Here is a 13,385-nt window from a genome sequence, read left to right as displayed (position 1 = left end):
TAGAATTTCATTGTATATAGATTTGATAAACCTTCAATATGTATACAGTATACACATAAGAATAAAAAAGTAAATATTATATGTATATATGTTTGTAACATTGAAAGAAATGAAAGATATTTGAACATTCGGGATTTGAACCCAAGACCCCAAGCTTTGCCGGGGTGGTGTCCCCCTCAGTTCACCACCATCACTTCTCTCACTGATCACTGAGCTAAATAAAGATCACATTACCAGTTACTTGACAAAATATATATATATTACATGTCAGAAGATCTTACCTCTCTCTAACAACCCATGATACTGGTAGAGAAGCTGATAAATAGCATATTGTCTACTCCCAGTCTATTTGCATTATGACTTTACTTACTTTTTTTATCCACTTTGCCACTTGTTGTGCACCACTGTCAGACATTGGGTATGTACAAGATCTTGAATGTACCAGAACAAGTTTGTGTCAAGCCAAGACTTAAAGGAGCTCACACTTGGGTGATATCGCAGCATTTGCTGAAAGATTATTCCAAAAGCTCATAACTCTTACTCAAAAGAAGTTAGCTCTGAATATTTTCTTTATATATATATATATATATATATATATATATATATATATATATATATATATATATATATATATATATATATATATATATATATATATATATATATATATATATATATATATATATATATATATATATATATATATATATATATATATATATATATATATATATATATATATATATATATATATATATATATATATATATATATATATATATATATATATATATATATATATATATATATATATATATATATATAGTGAACTAGTTCACTAAATCGAGTTAAAAATAACGGAAAAAATTCCTTCCAGTAAATCGAGAGTATACTGTACTGTATCTCAAAGGGCATTACTCAGTCATATGTACATACCTGGAGTTAGCAGGTGTCTGCCCCACTTGAGATTACACCCTCAAGTTAAGAACATAAGAATGGAGGAAACTGCAGCTGGCCTACTGACCCATACTGGGCAGTCCCATTTACACCCAACCCCTATTGCTCATATATCCATCCAACCTATGTTTGAAGCTATCCAGCGTATTCGAGTTAATGATGGTGTTTGGTAACTTGTTCCACTCATCCACTACTCTATTTCCAAACCAATATTTACCTATCTCGTGCCGAAATCTAAATTTGTCTAATTTTAAACTATTGCTACGAGTTCGCTCCTGGTTGGATAGTTTGAGTACCTTTGATATATCACCTTTGTTTACCCGACTTCCATTTATACACCTCTATCATATCGCCCCTCACTCTACATCTCTCGAGGGAATGCAAATTAAGATGCTTTAACCTGTCTCTTTACTCAAGGCTCCTAATGCCCGGGATAAATCTTGTCATTCTCCTCTGAATTCTGTAATACGGTGACCAGAACTGAATTGCGTAATCCAAGTGAGGTGTCACAAGTGCAAGATATAATTATTAGGATGACCTCTCTAGTCTTGTAACTAACACTGCTTTGTATGAACCCAAGTATAGTACTTTGTTAACCTTGTTTCGAGCAAATACACATTGTTTACTTCTTTTAAGATTCCTACTTATCAATACTCCTAAATCTTTCTCACAGTTGGATTTCTCTATAACATCATCGTTCATCTGATATCTGGTTTCTCTGTTTATATCGCCTCAACAAAAAGCTTCAGAGTTCATCTTTAGAGTTAGAGTTGTGAACTCTTGGAATACCTTCCAGAGAATGTTGTCATAACCCTAGAGTAAGTGTGAAATGCTTCAACACCAGACTTGACCATCACTGGCATATATTCAGGTACATACAAAAACTTTGGCATGCCTTATACTGTACTGTACTGTACTGCCAACAGTGCCTAACAGAACACTGACTGACCACTTGATCAACTAGTAAACTGACAAGTGGCAAAGAGAATAGAGTAAAGAGCCGACATGACACGGCTGACAAATACAACATCTTATCATCCACTAAATATAAAAACTCAAAATATGAACTGAAGCAAACAAACTTAAATTAACCTAAAGTAAGTGTAGATTAAGCTAGGTAGGTAGGTAAGGTTGGGTTAGGTTAGTTTCTGTTTACACATGAATTTAAAATATGGCTGTTGCTAAAGAAAACCAGCAAATTTATTCATCAGTATATATAAATAATGTACTACCAAGAGGTAAGGCCTTCTGAAGCGTAGTTTCTATATTTTTTGTTTGGTAATGAATTTGTTATTGAACTCATCTGTCATGTATATGTATGTGTTTATTCATGTTTAACCATATGATCAATTTATGAATACTGTACTGTACATGAAAATACATAACTAATTTTTACTACAAGAAATACATACAGTAAATAAATCTATCAGAAATACCTTCAGAAATGAATGAATTCTGGGCCCTCATGTTCTCCATCTAATGATGTACCAGCAGCAGTTGCAGGATTATTCAACTTGTTTGAAAACCTTACTGTAACTTGCAAATGGAGGTCTGTAGTAATATGCTCATATTTCTACAACAAAAGGTATGTTGTCTGGATCCATGGGTACAGTATATAGTTCTTACCCTTAAGTTTTAGTCAGCTCAGTTTCAGAGTTCATCATATACAATAAATCTTGTCTCTTTGGCACATACATATTGTCAAGTAGATTATTTGTTCTCAATTAATGTCTGAAGCTGAAGGACAAGATTCCTAGCTGTGTGGAGAACAGTTTTGGCATCATGTCTCTCGGCCATTTCTGTTGGAGAAACAATTAATAAATATATTATGTTGTTTTATTTTGTTCTCTACTGTTAAAGCAAAAAATAAAGTTAATATTCATACATGGAATTGTTTTTTAATCTATCTAAAAATACTGTAAACTCTCATGTAACAAAGCAGTATCAGAGGAGTCACTTTAGATTAGATAATTTGGCAGACTGAGAATTTTCATATAAAATCATAAGAGTAATTTTGATATGACATAATCCACATGTCACTTACTGGACAACAAAATCATTAACTCAACCAATTATCATTAAAAGGAAACAGTCATAATAAGTACATATCATCTTAGGCAGCTTGAGTTAGAAATACCCCATCATCTGGAATTTTCAACCTTGCAATATAGACAGGCCTTCCCCCAATTAGTCCAGATTATAAGAAGTTTACTGTATCATGAAATATCTACATCTCACCACTGGTTACATGCTAACATATTTCAGTAGTGATAAAAATACCCAAATCTTGATAAAAAACAGTACCTGCTACACAATAACTTGTGCACTGCTAATAAAAATGATGTGTGCCAGAGTTCTTACCCACTACAGTACCAAGAGACACCTTTACTGACTGAATTATTAAAATTCTCTGATACTACAGTAATCCCTTAAGGAAGAAGTAGTGAAAAGAAAAACTCACCATTGAAGAACTTAATGATATCTGTGAAGTCCATGTTGTTGTCTAGGATGATGTCGCGATAATATTCCACTAAGGCCAACGCAATGAAGAGGACGAAGTGAGCGGAGGAAGCATGCCGTGCTGCCCATATAGATTCCCACACCGTGAACACATCATCGTACACTAATTCTGCGGACAAAGAACAATATAGGGATACATATAGCGTCACAGCGTCCCCCAGTCTTTGTTAGGCTTCCACAGCGTACGTGTGTGTTTAAGTGTTTTTGTTCTAAACACTGTACTGTAACCATTCAAAATGGCTTCCAAGTGCCCATCAAGTGTTAGAGATGCTAGTATTATGAAGAAGCAATGCAAGACCATTAGCCTTGCTTCAAAAATGGAGGTTTTAAACCCATCACACACTCGCTCCACCTCTGCCTATCAGTGAGTACAATACCAAATTATTTAGTTTATTTATCTTTTTGGATATATAATATGTATTTTCTATAAAAAATTCCATTGAATTGATGTATATGTAATGTATTTTATGGGGCAAAGGGAGGCTGGGGAACGTAACTAGCGTATTTGATCTATTTCTTATGGGGAAAATTTATTCCGTTAACGTTGTGTTTTTCAAGAACGTAACCACGACGTTCAGTGAGGACTTACTGTACTGTGGAGTACAACCTAAATAACTACACATCATAGGCAATTAAAAAAATCCACTGACTTCTTTTCCTTTTCAGAGTGGTAAATTAAAACCAATCTGATATTCACTTCCTTCCTTATAGTAGCTAGTGTGGGAGCTTCATGCCTCCATCTAAGTACACCCAAAGAACTTACTTGCTGCTAATACAAAAAATATTTAAAGTTAAACATACTGGTTTGAAGACACAGTGTAACATAGAGTACCCACAATAACTGCTATATAAAGTACTTGCTTCTTATAATTATTTTCATAAATCACTACACACACTTAAAACTGAACAAATTTATGGATGGAGAAGTGTGAAAGCTGAGAGTAAGACTTTTGAAATTTAATCATGATGGCACAGAAATAAAGTTGTGACATACAGGTATTATTTGGGTGATTTTGCTAAATTAATGGAGTTAGATGATGAGTTACAGTGGCTGAGTCTTCACCTCCTCTTTTAATTATCAGTGGTTCAATCCCAGGGCACCTTGAGTCCACCCAGCTGTTAATGGGTATCTGACTTTATAGTTGAGGAAGTGAAGGTAGTCAAGTTCAGTGCTGGCCATGTGGAGGATGGTGCACATGAGCCTCAGTCTACAAAAACACTGCTACATGTAATACTCTTAATTATTGACAAACCTCTCTTAAAGTCGAGGAGGAACCAGCGGTAACAAAAGTAGAAGTGGGTGTAGTCTCCGTTCTGATGCATCAGTTCGAACATTTCAGAATCCAATATTTGAATCAGTGACCTGAAGTGGAGCAGAAACACTCACAGTTAGATAGCCAGGTTAAAATAGAATGACAGGTAGATAAATTTACAGTATCCATTAGATCCAATATATTCCAAACACTTCATTGCATTTATATTAAATTATGAAAAAAACATTTTTTTATAAGAAAAAGTTTTTGATATAGTCCAGAATGTGACGTCTAGCTTTATACCTAGGTATGTAAATGCCTAGCATTAACTCGCCAGGCCAACATACAGTGGTCCCTCGGTTAACGAGCACAATTCATTCCAGAAGGTTGCTCGTTAACCAGAAAACTCGTTAACTAAAACCATTGTTTCAATGGGTTTTAGGGTAATTGGTTCTAGCTCACCGAAAATTGCCTAAAATCAACAAAAAAGGTAGTAAAGTACACTTACTTTGAGGTGTGTATGTAGAAGGGTCCTGGATGATGATGATGATGATGATGATGATGGGAATTAGAATGGGGGTGGAGGAGAAGGGAGAAGAGAAGGCATTGGGGTGGAAGAGAAGTCACCCCATGGCGCGATTTCACCCATAAAATTTTAGTTCTCTTGGTGTAATTCAAGATTATTTTCTTTAAATCAACACTACACTGCATTATATATTGTCAATATGTAAAATAAATTTCAAATTGACCAATAATTTGCTTGGAAACACAGAAAAAAGCGTTTAGTTTAAGAGAGTCTCAAGCAAAATGTTACCTCCACTGAAAAGACACAGAGACTGACGCCTGTATGGTGTGTTGACAGGCTGTTTGGCGCGCATAAAACTAGTTTCCTGTACTTCAATTATGTTCAATAATTGTTAAAATGACAAAAAAATTTAATATTAAACTTTTAAAATTATTGAATAGTATAAACTTCTTGATATTTACTAAAATAGTAAGGAATTTAAGCCCTAGAACCGATTACTGTATTGGCAGACTAATACTACAGCTGGTGGACTGCCAAATGCAAGCGAAAACATGTGGAGGGTCGCTTGTTAAAAACTCGTTAACCAAAGTTAAGAATCTTAGGGAAGGTAAATCGTTAACCGAAATCTCGTTAACCGAGGCGCTCCTTAACCGAGGGATCACTGTACAGGCAATTATAACATCTAATAATTACTTAATTACGTAATATTAGGAGGACAAGTCACTACCTGGCATTTACAGTATAGTCTTCATTTACACGGTCAATTGAACCCGTGGAGGTCCGCGTAAAATGAGAAACGCGTAAACGAAATAACAGAACATATGGGATTAATTGAAATAGAGACTGGGCCGACCCCCAAACTACACTTTTTCTGACACAATAGTACATTGTAGTAGAAATAACATCTTCATTTTATGATGGTATGCACACACAATTAATATTTAAGAGAAACACAGTCGCCGGTTAATGTCCATTCGAATAATGGACTCAACTCCCTTTCCCCCCCTCTTCCCACGCTCGCTGGCTCTCAGTCCCTGAGAAATGTTTGGGAGAAAAGACTAGGTTTTTATGTTTAGTAATAAATTATACCTCAGACTATGCTTAGGATAATATAATTGACATTGCTAGATTCATTGCAAGACTGCGAATAATTTGAATATAAACGTCATATATTTTGCACAAAAGATAAAATTTTTGCTCTCTAATAAAATTCTTAAATTAGATCTAAAATTTGTATGTCTAATGCAAATTTTAGGTTGTTTATATTTAAATTAATCACCATCTTATAAGAATTCCAGCAATGTAAATAATATTCTGGCCGGGTAATTTCTATGAATTTTATGAGCTAAAAACAAATATCTTCAGCTGGGCGACCTTGTGTGCACCCTGCCCGTGCAAATGATGGAATGAACTGCGTAAATAAAAATTGTCGGTCTGGCAAGGTGCCGCGTAAATGACCAAACGCGTAAACCAAATCCGCATAAATCGAGACTATACTGTAATTGCAATTCTCAAAACCCCCTCCCGCACCCTCCATCACACGCATTGCTACCGCCATCTCTTGCCCTAGAGCGAGCAGTAAACAAATGTCAACTCTCGAGGGGTGGAGATGGGTGGGATGTCGACGTCGCATTCTGGACTATATCACAAAAACTGTTTTTAAAAAAAACGGCTTTTATTCAATCCAGAATGCGACGTCTAGCTTTGATTACCCGAACAGGAGGTGGAGAGGGAGGTGACATTGCGTATAAGGCTCCGCTAGCTTAGGTCCAGATTATAATTATATACTTTTTGGAATATTTTCCAATACAGTAGTCCCTCAATTAATGAACGGTTCGATTAACGAAATTTCGGTTAAGAAATTAGCTCCCATAAGGATTTTCAGTTCGATTAACGAAATCCTTACGACAAACACGTTTTGTTGTGCGCATCAGCTGATTGGCTAGTCCGCCAATACAGTAATTGGTTCTATGTTTACATTCGTTTCCAGAAGGTTGTGCTCTTTAATATTTTTGCATTTTTTATATTAAAATTTTTAGTCATTTTAAAATTTAGTTAACATATTGATAATATATGCAGTACAGGGAACTAGTTTTTTGTGCGCCCATCAGCCGCTTGACTCACCCGCCAAAGCGTCTCTGTTTAACTTTGTTTACAGTGGAGGAAACATCGTGTTTGTTGGTCTCTTGAATACAGAGAATTTTTACATTTTTACATTAAAATTATTGGTCATTCTGAAATTTAGTTAACATATTGATAATATATAGTGCAGTGCAGTGTTGATTTAAATAAAATAATCTTTAATTACAGCTAGTGAACTTAAAATTTTATTGGTGAAATTACTGCATCAGGCATGGGTGAGAAAGATGATTCCCCTCAGTGTTCCTCTCCAAAAAGGAGAGAGGATTTTCTTGTTAGAGAATCTGTCAGTCCTTGAGCCTTGATGATTGAGACAAAACACTGCCGCTCTGTTGTCCATGGCAAACAGAAACGACATGTTTTTGAAATCTGAGTTTGCCAACAAAAACAATAGGACTACTGCTAATTCTTTTATGTTTATGTGTTTGTCTCAAAGGGAGTTGCTCCACTTCCCTTGACGGAACTCTCCTTTTGAGGAATGATATCTCTATCCTATCTCGAACGCGTCCGTACAAACGACCCAGTCTGTTTGAGGGGGAACCCAGGGAGATGAACTGATTAGTGTCCAAATTTGTCCACCATGACAGATGAATCTTTCTCTGAATAGGGAGAGAAGAAGCAATATTGTTGTTTCTGTGAAGCAACTTCGACCCCATGTGAATAAGTTGCTTCTTCCTTAACTTGCCCAAAGGAACTACTATGGTGGCAAAATTCAACAGACCCAGTAGTTTTTCCCAATCGTGCCAAGAAACCTCTTGCTTTACTCAAAAGGCTTCTACTTGGTTTATCACATTTGTTACCTTTGCTTCTGGTAGACTGACTGACTGCTGATTGGTGTCCCAATGGAGACCTAACCAATCCAATTTCTGACATGGTAGGAGATTTGATTTGACCTGGTTTATCTTTAATCCTAGGTTTTGAAATAGTACTAGTGTACGTTGGGTCGCCCTTTGACAGTCTTCGAAAGAGTTTCCCACTATCAGCCAATCGTCTAGATAAGCAAAAGTTCTTATGTCCTCCTTCACAAGGATCTCCCTGGGGATGTTTGCCAGTTTTGTAAACACTTTTGGTGCAATTGTCAGGCCGAATAGCATCACTGTTAATTGATAACTTACATCCCGCACTGTGAACACTAGAAACTTTTTGTACCTGGGAGCAACAAGCACTTGATAATAGGCATCTTTGAGATCCAAGCATTGGGCGGAAGTAGATGCTTCAAAAGATCAAAAGTGAGCATCTTGAAACTTTTTTTTTTAACGAAATTGTTCAGGATGGAAAGATCTAAAATCTACCTGTTTTCTCAACCCCCTAGACGACCCAGCTGTCTGGCTTCATTGGAAGGGAATGGTTGCTGATGTGGTGGAATAAGGTCTCCTTCCAGTTCTGAACAAACGGCCACCGCTACTACTTCTTGAATTGTTATCCCCTCTGAAGTTTCCTCTAAGTTGATAACTGAGCCTAGCAGCTAGTCCTGTTCCCCTGTTAGATCTTCCTTTTTTTTCTGAAAGGTCTTAGACCTCCTGGGAAGAATAATATTAATAGCTTGCTCAACAGCTGATCTATACTTAACTAATGTTTATTCATCAAACAAAGCAGGAGAAAGAGGGGAAGAATGTAGCAATAAATAAGCACTACCACTTGAAGCATTATTAGTGGCTTGCTTCCTTAGCTGGGCTTTTAGTTTTAGGGCTTTCAACAACATTTCCAAAAATGAGTTGTACAGGGAATATGGAATCCCTTGTATAGCAGCAGCAAAACATTTGTTTACTTCTGAACTGTCCTCATAGTCCAGCACCAAATTTGTCAATAACTGACACAACATGATTGCAGACCAAATATCCGCTGCCAACTTCCAAAATTTGAACTCTTCCTGCAACAGTGCAGAAGCAACTGGTTTCAAATTTATTTCATAGCTTATGTCAGCATTTTTTGGAGGCGACAAATACTGGGAAAGTCCATATAAGGAACTTTTTTGTCATTAAATTGGAACTTAAAAAAACTAAACTTTTTTAACATTCCTATCTGCGGGAATGAATGTTAAGTCTTTCAATATATTAGCCCAGACTTCATCTAGTTCAGAGATCATTTTGGGGCAAATATCAGGCCAAGAAACTGTAGTATCACCTTCTAAAAACAATGAATGATGACCCACAGTTGCTTGGCCTTCCTGTCTCTTTGTAAGTGCTGAGAGATCAGGAAGTTTAGAAACATTTTCATAAAATATCTTAAATAAGGAAGACTTAGGTCTTACCAATGTTACCCAATGCCTGTTGGGATCATCCTTACACTCAATGTCATCCATCAGCTGCGTGGCAGTTGACAGCAGCCTGTTTCCACTCATAGTAACCAACACTTTTGCCCTAGGTGGAAGTGGTTGCCAAAATGGGGACAGGATGAAGTCAGTCTCAACAGGTTCTCACAGCTCTAGTGACTGAACACTATTAGTACCAACTTCCTCATCCTGATTCTGGAATCCACTAAAATTGGACTGACTAGGTTCTTGCCTTAAATTTCCAATAACCTACTTTACTTAGCAGAAGCAGGTTGGTCTAACTGGGGATTAAGTCTCTTACCTATCACCCATAATTCTAAACTTTCTGCCAACTTGGGATCTTTCCAATGTTTTACATTGGAATATGACCTTGAATATGGCTTTGAAGAGGCCATATATTCCCTTTATTTTTAATTTGGATCTTTGATAATTCCTTCTTATCTCCTGCAGCTTGATTATTTAAAAAATTTGATCATAACAAACTGCACAATCCAATGGTGAAAACAGGTTGTCTGAGACACAGCTGCTATGAATTATGCAAGCCAAATGAGGATCTAACTTGGTTATCCAAGTGGCTCTACATCCTTAATAATTATATGTAGTATGGTCCCCTTGGGTCCTGGGTGAAATACTACTACTGAAATCACATCTTTGTATGTAGTGTATGAGCTGAGCTCTCCATTCCTTGTAGTTCCTCACTCAACACTAGTTCCCCAGGGACCGTTCCATGGTCTCCTCCATCATCTAGCAGTCCAGACAACTGTCCTTCATCCTCCAGTTGCACATCACTCATCTAAACTAGGAGGAACACCATGAGTCACATTGTATCATCATAATAATACAAGGGAGATTGCATTTTCTCCCAAACATAATCAATATGACTCATAACTGTGATATTTTAGTAAGTTATTTCATTTAATATCTCTTATTGTTATATAAGTCACCAGTGTGACAATCATAAACAACTAACTCACTATATCATACACCTCTCCCTTCACTTATCTCAATTATCCCTCAGCTCAATGAACTTTGTTTCTTAATCAAGCAAATTTCATTTTAGAGCATTTATATTTTGAGGAATCACCAAGTTCTCTATTTGTTACCAATCAGGGTGCACAGACATCACCGCTTCAACTAATTAGCTTGAGTGATAATGCCTGAGTGAGCATCAAGTCACCCGGAAGGGTTGACAGTGCTGAGCTGCTACCATAGCGTTCCATTGGCTAACATCGTTCACCATTACTCTAGCAAGATGTATTGGGTTGAGAATTCCACCCTGAATGGTTCTCATTTAACCCATACTGAGGATACAAGGTCCATCCCAACATAACTCTAGATTGCTAGTCAGACTGGAAGGTCAGCGTCCGGAAGGATCACTAAGACTAGCAGCCTCACTAAAGTTCACCTGGATAGGCTAAACCAGCTACTGAGGACATTAATAAAATAGAGCTATGAAAACTTAACTCTGGCCTGCATGCTGAGAGTAATCAGAAAACTCAGGGCGGAAGCCCGAAAAGTTTCGTGAACGAACATGAGAAGAGGGAGAAGGATGGCCACATATATTATGGTATTCATTACTTGCACGGGTATAATTGGGACAAAGAAAAAATTTATATACAGTATATATATACAAATATATATCTATATATATATATATATATATTATTTCAGTGAAGACGAGCCTGGAAGGGTGAAAAACAACGTCATTCACTAAGTGACTTGAAAGCAGAGGAAATTAGTCACTAAAGATCGACTGTCTTCCTAGAGATAGAAGACGAGCCGTGGTCGCCATGCTTGACCAGACCGTGCTAAGATGTAAAAATACCAAAAATAAAATCCTCGTGGCACATAATATTTCAGCTATTACAACACAAATTAGCCGAGCTTTCCTTGTACGTATTTACAGCTGATTTGCCAGGCAAGAAGATGACGGTAGCAATGTGTGTGATGGAGGGTGCGGAAGGGGGTTTTGAGAATTGCAATTGAATGCCAGGTAGTGACTTGTCCTCCTAATATTCCGTAATTAAGTAATTATTAGATGTTTTAATTGCCTGTATGTTGGCCTGGCGAGTTATTGCTAGGCATTTACATACCTAGGTATAAAGCTAGACGTCGCATTCTGGATTGAACAAAAACAGTGATACACATTTACTAATGCTAAAATATGCAGACTATAAGAGATTATTCATTCTAATCTTAAAAAGAAATGCCATTGAGATAATTTAATTTTTATACACTGTGATATCATTGACGGTTGATCATGATAATACAACTGTATTCTAAAGGTAAAACCTCTGATCTAAGTTTACATCATCATAGATCCCAATTTAAAGGTATGCAATGAAGCTAATATGACTGGTATTATTTATAAAATTCTGATTAAAAAAAAAGGAACATTTAACAACAGCAGTATGACAAAGAAGCAAAGTTATTTCTCAATCAATAAAAGTGTTAATAAGAGGATGAAGATTTCTTTGAAGGAACTAGATATCATTCCATCAATAAGGACATAGCTGGTGCAGGGTGCTAGAAATCCCACTTCCCCTCAGAAACTTTGGAGGAAGGAAAAGAAGAATGGCAGATAAGATAAAGTGAAGAACCCAGCAAGCATAAAATACTGTATGTTTGAATTATAGTCTTTTCTTTTTTCTTTTTCTTTTATCCTCTTCACCACTGATCGGCTCGTTAGCTGCTTGGACGATCGGTCACGTCTCTGTCACGCACTGTTCGCAAGTACTGGGCATGCACCGGCTCCTGAATGTACCTGAACCTGCTCCAGTGTTGGTCAAGTCTGGTCTTGAAAGAGCTCACACTCAGTGTCGTCACAACACTCTCTGGCAGATTGTTCCAAGAGTTCACAACTCTCACTCCGAAAAAATTTGCCCTCACAGTTTTCTGGACTTGCGGCTTCTTCAATATTGAGCTGTGACCCCTCTTGGGGCGAGCGTCCGCCAGCTCCAAGTAAGGACACTCGACTGAGTAGTGCCCCTTGAGATGCTTACACACCTCAATTAGGTCATCCCTTGCCCGTCTGTAGTACAGTGGGGTATGCTATAACGAATCTAATTGGTTCTAGAACCTTGTTCGTTATAGCATTCGTTCGTTATAGGATTAATCTGTTCCAGGCCCCCAAATACAACCACTTAACACTGAAAAATATAATATTAAATTGTAAAAATTGTAAAAAGTGCATAAATATGCATCTAAACCCTTGAAATAAAGAATATCATTAATACTTGTAATACAGAAACAATAAATTAGTAAAAAAAAAAAAATTATAATGTTCGTTGTACGAGTTTCGTTCGTTATAGCATTATCAATTTTATAGGTAAAACCGTTCTTTATAGGAATATTCGTAGTAGGATCCGTTCGTTATAGCATACCCCACTGTATAAGCGAGGCAAGTTCAGGCGCTCCAATCTCTCTGCTGAAGTGCAGGCACTAGTCTGGTGGCCCTCCTTCGAACATTTTCAATCAACTGACAGTCCCTAGCATATCTCGGGGACCAGCCGGGGTGACAGTACTCCAGATGGGGAAGCACTTCACTCTTGAAGATCGTTACGAGGGACGGACCGTCTAGATATCTTTCAGCTCATTGTCAACATGCACACCTAGGTCCTTTTCACATTCAGTTTCAAATAATGCAGTTTCTTCCTCCCGTTGGGACATATGATACGCCTCCTTACCGTTGGTAAGCCCCAGGTTCATCCTCTTACAC

The 13,385-nt window shown here is 37.0% G+C and overlaps 1 protein-coding gene across 1 annotated transcript in view; it reads right to left on the bottom strand.

Annotated features, from left to right (window-relative positions):
- Window positions 1-1,562: 1,562 nt before the first annotated feature.
- Window positions 1,563-13,385, bottom strand: part of LOC121862657 (small G protein signaling modulator 2-like) — a 106,292-nt gene continuing 94,469 nt past the window's right edge. The window contains exons 25-27 of the mRNA XM_042360977.1: window positions 4,731-4,840; window positions 3,419-3,586; window positions 1,563-2,756 (exon numbers count right to left, since the gene is read on the bottom strand). Coding sequence (XP_042216911.1) covers window positions 2,668-2,756; window positions 3,419-3,586; window positions 4,731-4,840 — 367 coding nt within the window. The 3' untranslated portion in view covers window positions 1,563-2,667. The remainder of the gene's footprint in view (window positions 2,757-3,418; window positions 3,587-4,730; window positions 4,841-13,385) is intronic.

Source organism: Homarus americanus, unplaced genomic scaffold (genome assembly GCF_018991925.1).
Source record: "Homarus americanus isolate GMGI-L3 unplaced genomic scaffold, GMGI_Hamer_2.0 scaffold31037, whole genome shotgun sequence".
NCBI classification, from domain to species: domain Eukaryota; kingdom Metazoa; phylum Arthropoda; class Malacostraca; order Decapoda; family Nephropidae; genus Homarus; species Homarus americanus.
Note: the sequence above shows the minus strand (reverse complement) of the source record. Positions and strands in the feature narration are given on the sequence as shown.